The 19,260-nt window shown below is 40.1% G+C and overlaps 1 protein-coding gene across 3 annotated transcripts in view; it reads left to right on the forward strand.

The window, feature by feature from the left end:
- RASSF3 (Ras association domain family member 3) overlaps nucleotides 1–5,565 on the forward strand; it is a 54,091-nt gene extending 48,526 nt beyond the window's left edge. For all 3 annotated transcript variants that reach the window (XM_061467835.1, XM_061467836.1, XM_061467837.1), the window contains exons 3-5: nucleotides 885–1,152; nucleotides 2,233–2,348; nucleotides 2,696–5,565. In XM_061467835.1, coding sequence (XP_061323819.1) covers nucleotides 885–1,152; nucleotides 2,233–2,348; nucleotides 2,696–2,845 — 534 coding nt within the window. In that variant the 3' untranslated portion in view covers nucleotides 2,846–5,565. The remainder of the gene's footprint in view (nucleotides 1–884; nucleotides 1,153–2,232; nucleotides 2,349–2,695) is intronic.
- Nucleotides 5,566–19,260: the final 13,695 nt, after the last annotated feature.

Raw genomic sequence — 19,260 nt, forward strand, 5'->3', positions numbered from 1 at the left:
GAGTAGCTGTATGGGTTTTCAGCTTGAGGAGACTTCCTTACCCTCTCCCCTAGAACACAGACAGCACACAGTGGAATCTGTACAGTCTTCTTATTGCTGAGGACTGTGGACTAGTTCTAAGGGTCAGTGCAGACCATGCTAATAAAACATCTCTGCCCAGCAAGCTGCTCTTGAGTCATTGCCTTGTCCAGATTTTCTCATACACTATATCCTCCTCTGGGTGTATAGTATATGGAAATGTTGAAATTCCATTGTATTGTAAGCCATATAAGCGTGACTATGTACTAGAAAGATTTTTATTACTTGTTTTGTATGGAGGTCAGGACTTAACTGTGTCTAAAACCAGACTGCCTAAAGTTTTCTAGCTCAGTAAATTTTGATCAGTTTTATTTTGTCTTTCAGAAGCAACTGGAATAAAGAATTTGAAATGTTCATTAGATTGGGATATATTATGGTTCTTTGTTAATTCCAATGCAATTTGAGCATCAAAATGCCTTAGACTAATCTGACAAGCACAGCTGAAATGTGGGAAATAATTTCTGTATTTCTGTATAAAATCTGTTGTTAAAGATGCATGACAGTGGTCTTTTTCACTTCATAGTTCTCTTCTAATGTGAGAACACCACTTGTTTGTAGTACATTTTGCTTGATGAGATCCTAATACTCTTGGAACCCAGTAGTTATTATTAAGGAAAAAAAATATTCAGCAGATATACCAGAAAGAATGAATGTCTGAACTATTGAAACGATACCTTTCCTACAAGATGTCATGTGTTACAGTGGCATTTGTGTTTGCTATAACCATTTTAATCTGTCTACTCCACTAATAGGCTGCGATTAGTCATTACTAATTTTAACAGTTCAGTACTTTCCTCCTGTTGCAGAATGCAAATGGGATTTACACTGGCTTCATCAAAGTTCAGATGGAACTATGCAGACCAATCACTGTGCAGTCTTCCCACAGCCAGGGCAGATGTCCTCACAGCAATAATGAAACTGCTTTTTACTTGCCGGAGGGCTGCGTGAATACCCTTCACATCAGTAGCACCAACACTGTTCGTGAAGTTATCGAGGCCTTGCTCAAAAAGTTTTTTGTGGCTGACAACCCTGCAAAGTTTGCACTTTATAAACGCTGCCACAAGGAAGACCAAGGTATAAGTTAAGCTTGTGGCATTTTGGTTGTGAAGGGGTTTGGGGAGGGAGTGCTGCCACAGGAATACTTGAAATAAGCAGGGTGGAAGAACTTGGATAAATGGGGGTGACAGTCTTGCTCGCTCTTGTCTTTTTCCTTATGAAAGGTAGCAAGTGTAAGAGAGTAAATGATCTGGGGATGTTTCAGGGTAATTCACAAAGGACAAAGTATCCTACTAAGCCATCCACAGAGATCTCCTGTGCTTTGCAGTCGATTAGATTTTATTTGATATGCCCCGTTATCAGGCTCTCAGTTTGAGCTGGCTTGATATACTGCAGCTTTGTGAGACCAAATTCCAGGACAGGTTTTTAACAATTAGAGAAACCTTGATGTCTGGGATACCTGAAGTCCTTGCACTGGCAGACAGCTCTTGAGGTGGTGAGCATCAGGGGCATGCATGTCCATTGTGTTTGTGTGTGTCAACTGGCACATATGGCTCTCCCAGCGTACTGCCTGCTGTTAGTTTCTTGCGTATTGTGTTTGGAAATAGCAGAAGATACAAGAGGTATTTTTAGTGAAAAGCACATTTTGCCAACCTTGTGTTCATGCATGTAGAATCCACCTTCTTCCATGGACATTGAGGGCAGTTTTGGGAGTTCAGATGGTTCTGGCTGTCAGTGACACCAACTGTGTCAGGCAGGCAGAGTTGTCTTTTAGATTTTGTATAAGAGATTTTTAAGTAGAAAAGGTATCAGATACCACAGCTCTGATGTTTTAAATGCTTAGATCAACTGATCTGTGTTGTGGTTTTTTTTTCTTGTGCTTTTCCCCTGCACTCATTCAGATGGTGAACTGTGTTGACTAGAGGCCATTTCATTCCTATGTGAATGTAGTGTTGCCATCAGTCACCTGCTCAGCTCCTCCCTAAAACTCATTTCCTCAAAACCAGTATGTAGACTTATATGTAGACAGTATGAAGAATGTGTAAATTTTGTGGCTACACATGCATATCTCTGAGATTTTCTAGCATTAATCATTCAAAGTGTTTGAAACACCATAAATGAAGATGATAATTAAATTGTGATTTTCTTCTCCTGCAGTTTATACATGCAAGCTGTCAGACCGGGAGCATCCCCTCTACCTGCGTTTGGTGGCAGGCCCCAAAACAGAAATGCTTAGTTTTGTTTTACGTGAGCATGAAACTGGAGAAGTCATGGTATGTTAACACTCCTGCTGTTTCTGTGTGTTTGTTTAACATCATGGATGAGTGGCCTGCTTCTTGATCTGTGCTGACAAGAAGGTCCATTTTTTTAGAAGCAGAATTTTTTGGCTTTTCTTGTTAGAGTTACTTTGTGGTTAGACTGTTACTTGCAGAACAAAACACAGTTTAAGACAGAAAGATGTTTTCTGATCCCTAAGATTTGGGAGGAGGGTGCCCGATACTGGTCCAGTTTGAAATTGTTTTGAGTGTCTGTGATTTTGTATAAAAATGCTGTATATATAAACTATTTGTATATTTTCTGTTCAGTTCACCCATCCTTTCCCCTGTTTCTCTTTTTCCAGTGGGAAGCTTTTACTATTCCTGAACTGCAAAACTTCTTGCGTATACTGGACAAAGAGGAAAATGAACAACTGCAAATCTTAAAGAAGCGTTACGCAGCTTATAGGGACAAACTTGAAGAAGCCCTTGGTGGGGTGTGGAAACCTGGTTAAAAGGGGGCCAAAAGACACTCAGGAAAAATGCGCGCTACCAAATGTCAATATAGCATGCCAAACCCAACCTATAAAGAGCAGCAGAGAGTAGTTTTCTTTGTTGGGAAGACTGTTTTGTGGTGCCAGGGTACCTGAATTTTGCTATAGACTTAGTTCCATAAGCCAGGTCACTTAGCATCTTGCACCCACAAGTAAGGGATTCTGCATGTTTGTACATCAGTTTGCAACCCTTTGTGTGCCTAGAGAGTTTTCCAAGTTATCTTGGCGCAAGCTGTGAAACTGTAATCAATTTTCTAGGATGCTATGAAATAAGATTTAATTTTTTTTTGTTTCTTCTTTGCTTTAATAGTAGCTTTACAAGTAAGGATGTGCAAATTGATGGGTTAAAATAAAACTGAATTAAACTGGGCAAGAATTAGTTGGAGCACTATCTTTTGAGATGAAATTGATTTGCACTACCTTTCTGTTCTCAAATAGTTACTGTATAATTTGTGAGAGAACTGTTATAGATGGATGGCATATGAGATCTTGTGGTTTGTTCTGTGAAATTTGTGGAAGGCTTTAAAATGGTCTTTCTGGAGAAGGTAAAGAGAAAGTTGAAAAGAAGGTATGAGTTGAAAGAGTAGAGCTAACAGCTGGTAGAGGAGGACTGGTTTTAAATGGAAATAGTATTTACACAGAGGAAAGTTAAAATAGTAATTCTACAAGATTAAAGTTTTAGGATGTTATAATATTGTGAATAAGTTTTATGGTTTTTTTTTTTAAACTGCATAAATCCACACTGGAAAAGAAATAAAGATAATAGAAATAATGGGAAGGAATGAGAGGCAAAAGCGAAATAAGAATGGAAATGGAGCTGCACATACAAGTCATTATTGGAGAAGGTGGTTCCATAAGTTCATAGTATGGATTTGAAAAGTGCAGCAAAGCTAAAAAGCTGCTTGCTTGAATTCTGAAAAGTGGTCAATATCTCAGCTCTGAAAAATACCCATCTAGCAAGTTTTTGGACATAAGCTATAACTACAGATGCATTTGGTCTTTACTGTAAGTCAGATATTTCCTCTGGCTCAGCGAGCCATTTTTAAGCTGGATAATTTTGCATTATCATATCTGAAAGACAAAAATAGCTTCCTCTGCTTCTTTGTTAAAGGCTCAGTCAGGCAAAGAAAGTAGAATTTCTCGTTCAGGTTTCCCAGCTTAGCAGAAAATTGACATTGGTTGTGTTGGTGACTGAGCTCTGTAACTTGCTTTTAGTAATTCAGAAGGGTTTTTTTCCTTATGGTTTTTAAATTCTTAATTGAAAAAGTGATTACCAAATTCTGCAGACTGCTGATTTACTTGATTTTAAAGTAGGAAAGATGTAGCAAGAAATCTTTTTACTTTACTGTAAATATAATTGTTGTTCTTTCAGAGTTATTTATCTAAAAAAGAATCTTTTTCAAAAGAAACCAAAGAAGTGGGTGTGCAATAGAAGCATGAGGCAGATTTGAGTAACTGATACTTTAGACATTATCATGGCAGAGAGGAAATGAGTTATATGGGGGTGGGGGGAGGTGCTAATGATTTAAGAGCAGCAGAAGGTGGTGGGATTTTTTTTCCCTCCACCCTTAGGGTGTTCGTTTTAAATTCCCAAGGAATTGTTAAAACTCTGGTGACATCTAATGGATACTGTGTGAAACTCCAAGATGCTTCTGTTCTTCCCCTTAGTTTGATGTTATTGTGCCTTTGTTTCCTTTCCTTAGTGAGACTTCGTTAAACTCTTCACAGGTGTTTTTTGGTAAAAAGACTTTTCAAGCTTAATGAGACAATCATAAATGTTTTAAAGTGTTAAGATAAATTAAGAGTAGGACTAACTATGAAGTATATATAAGGCATATCTTGTTTGTTTTTTAATTTCACATGTAACATTGTAGTGCATGTGTGAGTTAGTAACATTATCCTCAAGTGAGACACTTTATAATGGTTCAGGGAATGCTTTTATGTCTTGTTACAATGTTTTTCTATGAAGGCAGCAGCATGTTGGTGGGTCTTCTGTTAACATCTGCTTAATTTATGTTATCTGCCCATAACTGTGTAATCATTAGATACTCGCTGTCAACATCGAACCATTTGTTGCTCATATTTAAACACTGTTTGAGTTTAAAAGTGGAATATAAAAATATGTGAATTTTGGTTTTACTTGAACTGAACTAGCAGTCTCTTTAAGTAGGCGCATCTGCATTTACTTTAGCCAAAAACCTCAGTGTTGTATGCACTATGAGTCTTGATTTGGGGCGAAGGGGTGGGGGTGGGGGACCAAAATAAACTTTCATTTTATCTTAGTCCACAGTTCATGATTGTGAGATGTCATGTGGGGGGTTATTATTTTTTAATTATTATTACGCAATGGCAATTACAACAGCTTTAATTTAAAAGAAGTGGTCAAGCCTAGTCAGTTTTTCTCTTTAATCTTAGTATCAAATTGAGCCGTCAAAGCTTTTGTTGCAAACAGTTTTTGTTTCATTATATGATGGTACCAGAATGATTAAGTGATGGGGTGGGGGAGAATGCAGGGGAAACATTAAAATGTATGTCTTTAAAAACAAACATGTTAAACTATTTATAATTTTGACAAGCTTAGTTTTATTTTTGTAGGGAAATTTTTATTCCCCTTAAAGTTATTACTGAAATGGTAAAAAAAAAAAGTGATGGTTCCATTATTAAAGTTGAAGTTGGCAATACTTAGTCGTGATGTGTGATATTATTATTATCATCATCATCATCATAGAACAGAATCATAGAATAGTAAGGGTTGGAAAGGACCTTAAGATCATCAGGTTCCAACCCCCCTGCCATGGGCAGGGTCACCTCACACTAAACCATGTCACCCAAGGCCTCGTCCAACCTGGTCTTGAACACTGCCAGGGATGGAGCATTCACAACCGCCTTGGGCAACCCATTCCAGTGCCTCACCACCCTAACAGGAAAGAATTTCCCCTTATATCCAATCTAAACTTCCCCTATTTAAGTTTTAACCTGTTACCCCTTGTCCTGTCAGTACAGTAATCATATTTGTATTATTATAATAATTATTCTATATATTATTATTTTCCCTTACCTGAAGGTTGTGTTATGATCACTTTGATGCTGAATGAGCCTTCCTTGAAGCAATAACTCATGTGGAGAGATGCAGCTTGCTGTCAGCATGAATTTCTGGAGAAGGCTCTGGGGAGACCTACCAGCTTTCCAGTACCTAAAGGGGACCTATAAGGAAGATGGGGAGACACATTTTAGCAGGGGCTGTTGTGGTAGGATGAGGGGTAATGGTTTTAAACTGAAAGAGGGGAGATTCAGGCTGAATGTGAGGAAAAAAGTGCTATATAATGAGGGTGTTGAAACGCTGGAGCAGGTTTCCCAGAGAAGGTGGTGGATATCCATCCTGGAGGTGGTTCTGAGCAACCTGATATAGTTAAAGATGTAGGGGCTTGCACTAGACGACCTTTGAAGGTCCCTTCCGACCAATTCTATGAGGCAAAACCCCAATCAAAGAAACAAAAAAAAATACTTTGAAATTTACACACATAACTTTGAAACTGAACCTCTCCTTCCGCACGTTTACCTCATGATCGGCCCCGCCGGAGGAGGAGCCGCGCGTACCTCACGTTTCCCGCCCATGGAGGTGCTGCCTCCTCCTTGAGGAGGACGGCGGGTGTCCCCCTCCGAGACGGGGCTGCCGCCGCCCCGCCATGTAAGCGCGGTGTGAGGGAGGAGGGCGGCCGTGTGTCCTCCCGCCCCGCGGCGGTGCCGGAGCAGCGGCCTGCCCGGGCGGACGGCGGTGGGGCATGCGGGGAGAGCCGCGGGGCCGCCATGTTTTGCTTCTCGAAGCCGGCGGGCACGACCCGAGCGGAGCTTTCCTCATCTTCCCTCAGGGGGAACGCAGCCGCGCCTCGCAATGGGCGCTGTCCCACCGAGGCTGAATGGGAAAGCCGCGGCGAATGCTTTCCTCCTGTTAACGGGAACTTGCAGAAACAGGAGGGAAGACGGGTGCTGGGCTGGGGGCGATACCCGCGTCCTCCCTCCCCGGAAAACTCCTTTTGCAACTTCTTATCTTTAAAGGATTTTTAGTGGTTTTCTCCAGGAGCACGTATGTTTAATTTTCTGGTCATTATTTTGTGGTTCTTAAAAACGGTTTAATCCTAATTGAATAAGTAGAAAGGAGCTACTTTGCTTTCCTTTCTCTGTTGCTCCTCCCTGGGCACTGCAGCCCTGCAGCAGAGGGGATGATCGTGGATTGACCCGTTCTTGAGAGCTGATTCATATGAGACCTCATAGCTTCATGTGTGCAAGACCACACTATGTCTTATGTCTGCGCTTGGTAAACCTGTTAATAGCAAATGCTCCAATACCAACTACCAGCCAGGGTAAAAAAGGTTGGTAAGAGGTCTTTGAAGTACTAGAATAATCGAGGTAACTGGGCTTGTGCCTCTGCCTTCAAGCAGTTACGTAGTATTAAAAATACAACTTGGCGAAAGAAATCTTGTGGCTTTTGGCTGGTTTAGGAGCTGGATCACCGCTCCGGAGACCAGAGGAGCTGCAGCGCGGAGGCAGGAGAACAGCAGTGCTCCCTGCAGAGCATCCGGGCACACCTCTCCATGGCAGGGATCACCAGGTTGTTGCTTGTCTTCTTCAGTCTTGACTTTTAGCATTGCATTGTTTAAGTTCTGAAAAAAAAAAGTAATTAAATAAAATTGAGTCTTTTTACTGCCCTCCTCCTGCATGCTCGTAACAACTGTGTTCTTTCCCTTGCAGGTTCCCAGCATAGGGGTTTCTAGCTGCAGTCCTTGCAGCTTTTGCTAGCGTTTACTTTTTACCATCTCCCATTGATCCAGATCCCTTCATGTAGGTTGCCCTGCTTAATTTTAAATTTCAGTGCTTGTGTTTGTTGGGAAATACCCGTGCTTTCAAAACTTCTCCAATGCTTTTCATCCTACAGGGATGTATAAAGCATGGCTTTTAAGTTCATGTGGAGGAGAAACTGTTTCTCTCATAAGCCTGGAAAATTGAAACAATTTTTCAAAACAAGTGGATTTCCAGCAAAACAACACTGACTAATACAGTATTCATACCTATATGTAAGAGATAATTTGTAGAGCTCAAACTAGTCTAGGATGATGGCAATTTTATGTTTGTGTTGATTTCAAGAAAAATAAAATCTCCTAAAATGTCTGTTTTCTTTTTAGCCTGGGCCTGCAGGCTCCACAGAATTGTTAATTTAGTTTGAAGTAACAATATTAACAAATACTACTAGTTTTAACAAATTCTTTTTTAAAAAGGGAGCACCTTGTTACTAGTATCTCTGTTATAAAGTCCTATTACCTTTTCTTAAAATGATTTTATAGTCCACTGTTGTTTCTTACACTGTATTTATAATTCACTTGTTGCAGTTTTGAAAAGCCACCTCCTGCCTTAGTTGGATCATTGCAAGTGAATAAAAAGCTTCAGAGTGGTCAAAGAATCTTCACAGGACAGCTGAAAGCTCCTGAGTCTTTTGCTGCTGATAATGAAGGCAAGTAGATAACTTCCAAATGCGTAAAGTTATACATCTGCTACATGTTACGCATGTGATGCATCTGCTCGGTCAAGTTATTAGAAGAATTGAGAAATTAAATCCAAGACCTAAGAATTAAATCCAAAGAAAGAAAAATAGGAATAATTGCTAAAAGCAAACTAATTGTATATTCTTCTGTATCTTTGCATTTGTAAACATTTCCCTGGAAATATTCTGTAACATCTGCTTGTCTACTGCTCTCAGGGACACAGTGAGTGTCCTACAGCCATACTAAAAAACACAAACCCACAGATTGGTGACATATAGCAATCTTATTACAATGTAGTTTTAAAAAGGTATCAAATGGCATATTCTTTAAAAGTAACATGCAAAAACAATTAAAGATTTTTATGGGAATCCCTGGTGGTGTTCAAGGCTAGGTTGGACAGAGCCTTGGGTGACATGGTTTAGTGGGAGGTGTCCCTACCCATGGCAGGGGGGTTAGAGCTAGATGATCTTAAGGTCCTTTCCAACCCTAACAGTTCTATGATTCTGTGATTCTGAAAGTGAGTCTAGGCTTGGGCTTTTGACATAGAAATAGTGATAATCTTGCCTTGGTTGTTGGTTTTCATGCGTGTGGGGTTTTGTGTTTGTTTTGTGTTTCAGGTCTCATAAAGTAGTGTTAATTTGTTGCTGGAACTCAGCCACTGAGTTCATCAGGCTCTTATTTCAAAAGCTGTCCTTGAACACATAGAGCCATAAAGGAAAGGCAAATGGAGTTGTTTTAAAAATGTACATAGTTTCCAAAAAAAACCATATTTTTAGAGCGCTTGGAATGTAAAAGAACTTTTCACTGTAATATAAAACCTTTTCATTACCTATCCATGTAATTCATCTGGGTTGTCTGGCAGCTGTGAGGGGGCACAATGGCAGGAACAGCAACCTTACCAGATGGTGGTTAGCAGAAGGCTGAAATGGTGTCAAGAAGCACCTTTTCTTCTTCCAGCAATTTTCTTACCCAGAGTGTGACCAAAGTAGAGACTGTGGTGAAAGTTCAAGTCAAACAGAGGGGAGACACTGTGACTTTCTGTTTAGGACACAGGTTTAATGCTGTGGACTCAGGATTTACCTGTTCTGAAGGAATTATTTTCCTCTTGATGTGTAAGTGGGTAAAACAGATTCCTGCAGTAGCCAGTAGAGAGGAGTAGGCAACTCCCAGTCCAGAGCAGTTTGAGCCAAACAGTTCAGACACCCTCCCTTGCTGCTGGTATTGTTCAAGGAAATACTGAATAGTCCAGGACATGTTTACCTGAAAGATACCATCTTCTGTTGTATGCTACAGAGGTGAGAGGTAATCACCTAGAATGTTCTTGTTTGCCATTATGCAAACTGAAATTAGGAATCTTTCAATTGTAGCAGCATGGGCCTGGGAGTGGCCCAGCTCAGCACCCTGCTGAGCATCCTAGCAAATGTCTTCTCAAAGCTGTTTCCTTCTTGCTTTCCTCAAAGGTGCTATTTTAAATTTCCTTCATAGCTTGTGTTTTGCTCTCCACCTCTTTCACTACAATTTTCATAAAGGGTAGTGTTCACAACTGGAGTTTTGCAGGGTATATTTTACATATGAGGATTAATCCTGCAAATGCTCTGTGTTGCCAAATCTAACCTCTTTCATGATGCTGTATAAAGTACTGCCTTGGTTCTCTTTTTCTTGAGTGTGTTAATGCTACTGTGGAGCTTCCCTGAATTTAAGGATGTTTTAGGAGACTGGATTCAGTCAGTTGAAATCATACAATATGAGCAAGGTTGTAGTAACTGTTGTTGTGATGTTGCTTGATTTAGGTAAATATTGTTTATTGTACGAGTAAGACAGGATATTGCCGATAATTAGAGTAGTTCTGGTTTGCCTTCACTTTACTACAGATACCCATGAGAGAAGTCTAGTGCAAAACCCACTCGCACTAACTGCATATATCTAAATATAGCACCACAGACTAGTGCATAGCATGGTAGAAAATAGCATTACAAGTCTAAGATTTCTCCCTTTAAATACAGAATCTGATATGCAAGAAGAGATTTCAGCTGTCTTCAACGTGCTTCGGGAGGCATTAGAATGCCCAGTGTATTTTATGACTGCAAAGTTCAGCCCCTGTTTTTTTCCCAGGCAAAATGGCTCTGAAGTTCTCCCTTTGAATAAACAGGTGCTTTCTGTATGCCAGTAATCCTAGACAATTCTTTTAATCTAGATCTGACAGCTGATACTTTGAGAATCTCTCCTATTTGCTCAGAACATTTTTCCATAGATGTGTGTGAGCAGATGCTAGAATTTTGATATCTGTTTATCTATCCTGGTGTAAGTGCTCATTAGACAGAACCCGTGGGGTTTTTAGTAATACTGGCACAGAAAGGCAAAGTAACTTTTATGGACTGTTAACACTTGTCACTAAGTGCACATTTTTAAATGTAAAATAAGGTTAGGGTGAAATGTGGGTCACAGGTAAGGAAAATAATGTTTACTTTAGTTCAATCTATGTAAATAAGAGACAAATCAGAGGAACGTTTCCAGACAGTGAACAGACTTTGCTCTAAAAGTGTATTTTGTTGAACAGTGACTCTATGACTGCTCATGTGCATTGCGCTCTTTCAGAGCCTGGACTAGTCAACTGGTAGGAGGATGCTACTTTTTCAGAGGTGGGGCTTAAGCACTGCTGGTGTTTTTCTGCTGATACTCCGTACACAGGTTTTGGGGGTTACAATAGAATGTCAAAAGATCAGAAGACTTCCCTTGAGTTTTTTTGCATTGTTAATTTGACACTTGATAAGCAGAGGAGAAAGCCACTGCCAAGCAGGTATCCAATAAAAAAACATGCTTAGTCCTTTAATACAAACTTACACATTTTTGATATTATTCTGGTGATTCAAAACCAAAGCAAAACATCACAATTAAAAAAAGCAACCAAACAACCAGTCTTGTGGTTTTTTCCCTTGGGTTTTAATGTCCTAAGAGAAGGACAAGAAGGGTTGCTTTCTTGTTTTGGATCATCCACCGGAATCTTTTCCTTTCACCTACCGAACATTTTAGCTAGCTGGTAATGCTGCAGAACCCTCAGGACAGAAAGGTAGATCATGTGAGCTCTGCTAATGCTTTCACTGATTTTCACTGATAGTATGAGAATATCCCCCATGAATTTTTAGTCCCATCCTTGATGCCTTTTGCAAAACCAGGGAGTTTTAAGATAGCTTTTAATGTATTTATTTAAAATAAACATATGAAGAAGTTGTATTTTTATAATCTTTAATTTGCTGTTTCTGCTTTATAACAATATATTTAAAATAAGGTCTGTGGTTTTGTTGCTTTGTGTGTGTGCAGAATATATTCAAGAAGGGGAAAATGGATGACTTGGGGAATTACAGACCAGTCGGTCTCACCTCTGTGCCTGGAAGAATCTTGGAGCAGATTCTCCTGGAAGGCATGCTAAGGCACATGAAAATCAACAAGGTGCTTGGTGACAGCCAGCATGGCTTCACTAAGGGGAAATCCTGCCTGACCAATTTGGTGACCTTCTATGATGGGGCTACAGAACTGATGGAAAGGGGTAGAGCAGTTGATGTCATCTACCTGGACTTGTGCAAAGCCTTCGACACTGTCCCACACGACATCCTTGTCTCTAAATTGGAGAGACATCAATTTGATGGATGGACCACTCGGTGGATAAAGAACTGGCTGGATGGCCGCATGCAAATTGTTGTGGTCAATGGCTCAGTGTCTGGCTGGAGACAAGTAACGAGTGGTGTCCCTCAGGGACTGGTGTCAGGACCGGTCTTGTTCAACATCTTTGTCGCTGACATGGACAGTGGGATTGAGTGCGCCCTCAGCAAGTTTGCCGATGACACCAAGCTGTGTGGTTCGGTTGATATGCTGGAGGGAAGGAATGCCATCCAGAGGGACCTTGACACGCTTGTGAGGTGGGCTGATGCCAACCTCGTGAAGTTTAACCATGCCAAGTTCAAGGTCCTACACCTGGGTCGGAGCAATCCCAGGCACAGCTACAGGTTGGGCAGAGAAGAGAATCAGAGCAGCCCAAGGAGAAGGACCTGGGGGTGTTGGTTGATAAGAAAATGAACATGAACTGGCTTCAGTGTGTGCTCGCAGCCCAGAAAGCCAACCGTATCCTGGGCTGCATCAAAAGGAGTGTGACCAGCAGGTTGAAGGAGGTGATCCTGCCCCTCTACTCTGCTCTTGTGAGACCTCACTTGGAGTATTGTGTGCAGTTCTGGTGTCCTCAGCATAAAAAGGGCATGGAACTGTTGGAACAAGTCCAGAGAAGGGCCACAAGGATGCTCAGGGGACTGGAGCACCTCCCGTATGAATATAGGCTGAGAAAGTTGGGGCTGTTCAGCCTGGAGAAGGCTGCGTGGAGACCTCATAGCAGCCTTCCAGTATCTGAAGGGGGCCTATAGAGATGCTGGGGATGGACTGTTCATTAGGGACTGTAGTGATAGGACAAGGGGTAACAGGTTAAAACTTAAACAGGGGAAGTTTAGATTGGATATAAGGAAGAAATTTTTACTGTTAGGATGGTGAGGCACTGGGAGCACTGGTACACAAGGAAGCTGTGAATGCTCCATCCCTGGCAGTGTTCAAGGCCAGGCTGGACGAGGCCTTGGGTGATATGGTTTAGTGTGAGGTGTCCCTGCCCATGGCAGAGAGGGTGGAACTAGATGGTCTTAAGGTCCTTTCCAACCCTAACTATTCTATGATTCTCTATAGATTAAGAGCAAGAAGAAAGGGCTCAGAATAATGAGGAATGTCCTTCATTTATGGTACATTTGTCTTGGTCCCTTTTAAAACAATCTTCTAATGTACTCATTTTAAGGTAATATCTACACTGGTACTGTGGATGGGAAACTGGATGATCAGTGGTGATCAGCTGCATTTCATTACTCAGATGGGGCAGGACTTGTCTGAATGTGTTGAGTAATGGTTGTGATGTGAAAATGACAAACTTGTTTGAATAAACTTCACTGAATGAGAAATTTAAGTGATATAGTAGCTCCTGTTAATGTTTTCTGATTCTTTTATGCAAATTTGTGAGAAGCCTACTGTGATCATGTAGTTTTTCCTTATGCAGGCAGGATTAATGCATAGCTAGACACTCCTCTACCCCTTGAAATTGGATGGCCATTTAAATAAAGAACAATGAATTACAGAAGTCCTTCTATACAAAGCTTTTTGAGCATGGTCTAAAGACACAATTTATCCAATTATTTTCTTGCCTTAAGGTCAGAATGTATTTTAAAAACAGTTCAAATCTTACAAAGGCATCAGAGACTCAGAATAGTGTGTCCTGGTTCCATGAAAACAGCTGTCTTTAGCCTGATTTACTGAACATGTGACAGTTACCGAGGTGCTTTCCCTATCCCTGAAGTCATTGTGTTAGTGGTTAGTCTTGACTGAATTTGAAAGAATTCTCAAAGATTACTGAACTTTTGTGAGTCTTATGTAAATAATTGACTATGTAGAAGTTAAGAAACCAAAAATGAGACCGAAATGAGTCAGTGTGAGACCAGAACTCAGCTGTTAACATTTTGGCAGCAGTCAGTCATCAGCCTGTGTTACTGATGTGTTACAGCTCTAGTGAGCTGTAAGGAATGTTGTCCCTTGCTTACTGCAGTACTGGGAGAAAATACGTGTTTTGGAGCAGAGGGCATCAGGTGACAAAACTGTATAGTGTCAAGATTTACTAATTTCACTGCTCTCAGAAAAATTACTCATTGTAAAATACTAAACATGGTAGATCTGGGCTTTGTATTTTTACCTGAGGATTCCTTCTAGGATTCCCATGTGACCTGTGGAACCTGGGCCCCTCAGCTGAAGAGAAGTAATTAGATAAATCTTTCCTAAAAGTGGTTCTCTTCCATCTTTTTCTTTGGATTATAAAATAAGCAGCAGCTAATCCATTTTGTTTTACTGATCTAGTAATCCTACCAGTTCTTCGAACATGTTTAAAATTGTCTGGGAAAAGAGATATGAATTTCTTTGGAGGTTCAGAGCAGATTTTTTCTTAAGTAATAGGAACAGAGATGACTAGATTGAGATTATACTGGTACTTCCTTTGCAAGCTACTTTCAGAGACCATTTAAGGAAGCTTTTAAAGATGTGGTTTATTCAAGGATGATAGTTAAGTGCTTTTTAGCCTTTGCATTTTGTGATCTTCATTTTGTCAACCTCCTGGTTGTATCCTCCTATTTGTATCTCAGGAACTCCAGACTATGAGCCAATATGTGGCCGGCCCCATGGAGTGCGAATGGATCAGGATGGTAACCTGACTGTGGTGGATTCTTATTTAGACCTGTACAAACTTAATCCAAAGACAGGAGAGAAATCCCTCCTGCTGTCAAGTGAACAAGGTGATGCTACATTTTGTGAGGAAGTAGACTGATCTTGGGTCTGGTCCTCACGTTTATATATAGACGGGGACATCAAGGCACTTTATTCAGTTGAGATCAGTACAAGTGAATGTGGGGACTGGGACTGATTGAAAGCCCATTGGCTTTATATTTTTAAGTTTGTTGAAAAAAATAGAAGAAAAGCAATTGTTTTTGTCAGAGGCTTGGTATCTGTTTATGTTGAGCTGCAACCTGTACATATTTCCTGCAAATGAAAGTAATTGGAGCTTGGACTTTAGCTGGGACAAATTAAGGATATGGGACTTGGAATTGTAATATCCGAAATCTTAAGCTTGTGTGGATCTCAATAGTTTTGAGCACTTAGTGGTTTTGTACTTATTTTAGTCGGTGGTCATGTTAATTAACTAGGTGTGGATGGACTGCCTTTCAAATTCCTAAATGGATTAGAAATATCAAAGAAAAAATTGATTTATTTTACAGATTCAAGTAGCAAGTGGGGAAGACATCACAGATGTGAGTTGAGACAAGGCAATCTTTGTGGCCATTTGTTTAGGCAGCTTAAGTGTTAATTTTTGTGCTGGCAGCAGTACTAGGCCACAGAAGAGACAAGTTTTTTTCAGTTGTGCTTGTGTATTTTAGCCAAGCAGCATGCTGCAGCCCTGAGGCAGAGGATGGGCTCTGCTATTCTGAAGCTGCTTTTCCAGGGGAAAAAAAAAACCCAAACCAACCAAAAACCAACCAATCAACCTCCGGTATGACTACCCAAAGAAACTGTCATGTGATACACTGCAGTCAGGAATTTTACAGCATGTTAGCTTCTCTTTGGAATCTCTGCAAGCATGCTCTTACACTGCTGTAAATGGAAGGTAGCAAATTGTTGGTGTGCTTGAAGGTATCTTTCTGTGTTGTCAGAGCCTCTGCACAAAACTTTATCTAGAACAAACTGTCTGTAAAGCTGAAATTCAGCAAGGTCAGAGATAGGAAGTTTACACTGAGTCTCGTCTTTACTAGCAAAACTGGATAAAATTAAGCAAGGAGAAAAATCAAATCAAGGGAAATACATTTCATTTAAGGGGTGGGAATTGAGATCCAAGTTTATTAAAGGAAAAAAAAAAACCTGAAATCTCTTATGTGTCACTTGCTGTTTCTTAAAACTGTCAGAGTCGCTGTTTGGTAGTTCATCATTTTGCCATTTAGTATTTCATACTTGACAAGGGGTTGCCAGTGCAAACGACAAACATACAGGCGGTTTCCTCTTCACAGGGCTTATGTGTGTACAATTGAAATCTGCCCTGCAGATTTTTAGCAGAAGAAATTTAGACAAATTATCTCATATCAGAAGCACAATATTGGCTGTTTACTTGCTTAGCAGAATACTCATCAATGCTTTCTGGTTTGATTTGAAGAAGCTATAATTGCTTGCAGAAGCCTGACAGCCCTCAGTATTTTGCTAAAGCAGGAACTGCAGGATAATGTATTTTGAAGTTTGGGCTTTATAACCTGCACGTTCCTCTGGTTTTGCCAGGATGCTGCAATCAGCCTGGGAAATGACATGAACAAAATCTTGTGCTCCTTTAGTGGTGTGAGCTGGTTTTTCTTATAAAGATGACATTTGCCATTGTCTAAAGTCTGCTTTTAGCTAATTTATGTTAATACAACTTTTGAATATTTTCTGTTGTAATGGAAAGCGGGTATTTTGGCAGCCTAGTTTTTATTAATTAGATGTATTAATTCAGGTAATCAAAACAAACCATCTTGATCACTTCTTGGTCTATGACCCAGCAAAAAGAACAGGAAGAACAGTGCTCAGTGGCTTGTACATGGCAAATGGGATTGCACTGTCTCCTGATGAAGGTTACATATCAATAGCAGAAACCAGCATATGTAGAATCATACAGTACGATAATACCAATCTTCTAGATATAAAACTTTACATATTAGTTTATATTACATGTTTTTTAATAAATTTGTAGACAGGATGTTCATATTCTTTTCTGTTTTTCCTTTTCTAAAAACGTAAACTGAAGATGTGCAGTTCACAGCATTGCTATTGGAAACAGTCTAAATTACTATTTTTCTGCTGCAAGACTTGCATATTTTGGTTAATTCTATGTAAAGATTAGCAGTTGCTCTTCCCACTGCCAGATGTTTTGGATACTGCTTTACTGGTACATTGGGGCTCTAATTCCCTCAGACTCAATTAGAATTATCCCAGTGATAATTACATTAGTTACATTATTACAGTTACAACAGACCTCAAAGGACAAGTGTCACTGCATGATAATGATGATTAGCATAACACCTCATTTTTCCCATTTTAAGGGGACTCAGTGTTTTAAGTGTTCTATTTCGTGGAAGTTCTAAAGCCAAATTTACTACCAGTTTTCATTTAACAGGCACATTTTCTATGAATAGGTGTTTTGACTAGAACCAGTGAGTACTGTTTATGTTACTAGTAGAAAGAGGAGGGATTTGACCAATCATCATTACTCAGGTTTAGTCCCTCTTGCATTTACTACTTCCTGCAGAGTCCTTTTCTGTGTTTTGAAAAAATTTCTTCTATGAATCAAACTGATGTAATTTCCGTGCTCTTAAACTTGCTGTATTTTGCAGCAACCACTGTACCTCAGATACAGAATTCCCTTTTTGCACCTATTGGGTGAGTGGAGCTAATGCAGGAAAAAAAGAAGCATTTGTGGACAACCTCCCTGGGTATCCAGACAACATCAGATTATCAAACACAGGCTTATACAGAATTGGAATATCTACTGTTTGCTTTCCCAGTTTCTTTTCTCCTTTTCTGGATGCTTTAGGACCGTATCCATTCCTGAAGAGATTCATTGTAAAGGTAAATTTGACACTGTGTAGTAGTAGCCATCAATGTCGCAAAGTATTAATTTTTTAAGTATGAAAGAACTTATTCTTCACTAGGAAACACTAAAGATTGCTTTATATTTACCAGCCATCATACAGCACATACCAACTTCGACTGAGGATTATTTCTCTTTTACATATTAAACCACAGCAGTTTTGCTGCTGTGGTAACACCAAGGTCCCATTTGTAAGTAGAAGAATCAGTACTGACGGAGTCCATAGTTTCAAGCCCTCAGCTCATTGTTTATAGCAATGTGCTATTGCCAAGGCAGGTAAACCCTTTACAGATTGCCAAGCAGGAGTTGTGGAGCTGGTTATGATTAACCATGCTACTTTTTCTATGCCACCTTTTCTCTAGAACTTGCACAGGAAAAACACTGAAGTGGGTGATTCAGTTGTTTTCCATCAAGTCCTCCTTATTTCTGCTTTTAGAAAATAGGTGGCTTTTGGCAGCTGGAGTAAGTTCAAACAATTTCCACACCTTTTTTGAGCAAGCAGGCACTCACTGTACTGTTAAGATCAGACTGCCAGCTTTAGACACAGTCCAGTGGATATTATCCAAAGATTAAGTGACACTTGAATCTGACTAGAGCAACATCTGGAATGTAATATATTAGCATTGCCTTTCCTTTATAGTCATGGAATCTCCACCCTCCTCCCCTTGAATGAAGTGTTAACACTTTCTAAAACAGGTGACTCGTTTATCATTCTACAGCATTTTCCTTCACAAATACAGCTTGTTCTTGACATTAATGACAAAGGAGACATTGTGGCAAGCTTCCATGACCCTGATGGCAGCATCACTTGGGCTGTCAGTGATGTGTTTCAGCATGATGGGAAGGTGTATCTAGGCAATACAGAGCTGCCTTTTCTTGCAGACCTACAGTAAACTTCGGTTTTCGGAAGCTGGAGCATCAAAAGAAAGGTAGCAGTGTTGTTTCAAGCTTCTGTTACATGTTTTTCTCTACTCGATGGACAACTGCTATGTCACTGGAGGAGAAATGAAACTGATAGTATGTGGTTAACCAGAAATGCAAAAATACTTGTTTTAGAAGTTTGAGAAAGCCTCAGACTTACATAGGTTAAAGGTACCAAATCAAAGGTACTTGCTCTATAGCTCAGAAAAGTTATATTTCTAAACAGTTGCACACCATCATCAAGGAATTAAAACTCTGTACCAGGGGCTGAGGTGAGTAAGTAGCACATACCTCACTGTTGCTCACAGTTCCCATTTCAGAAAAAGCCTTATGTTGGATTTTCTTCTTCCTCTTTCCCAGAGGCTGAACATACTTGGTTTTAATTATGAACAGCAGTTTCTCCATTGTCCCTTTTGTTAAACTTTTCCATCTATCCAACCACATCAGTTTCCAAGGAAATATGAGCAAGTACAGCTTGTGTTTCAATGTGTTCTCTCATTCTCAGCATTTCTTCCTGGTGCAAAGCAGTCACATGTTGTCTTGCTAAACTCTCTACATGAGGGTCCCTGTTACCAGATAAAAGTTCACTAGTGGCCACTGTTCAGTAGGGCACTAAGCAGAGAACAGGTTTATAATAAGGAATTCAGTCTTCAGAAGTGCAACACAGCTGGATCCTGTGGAAAGGTTTA

This window comes from Pezoporus flaviventris, unplaced genomic scaffold (genome assembly GCF_033815535.1).
Source record: "Pezoporus flaviventris isolate CSIRO_AGI_PZ_B2104156 unplaced genomic scaffold, CSIRO_AGI_Pfla_v1 ptg000045l, whole genome shotgun sequence".
Taxonomy (NCBI): domain Eukaryota; kingdom Metazoa; phylum Chordata; class Aves; order Psittaciformes; family Psittacidae; genus Pezoporus; species Pezoporus flaviventris.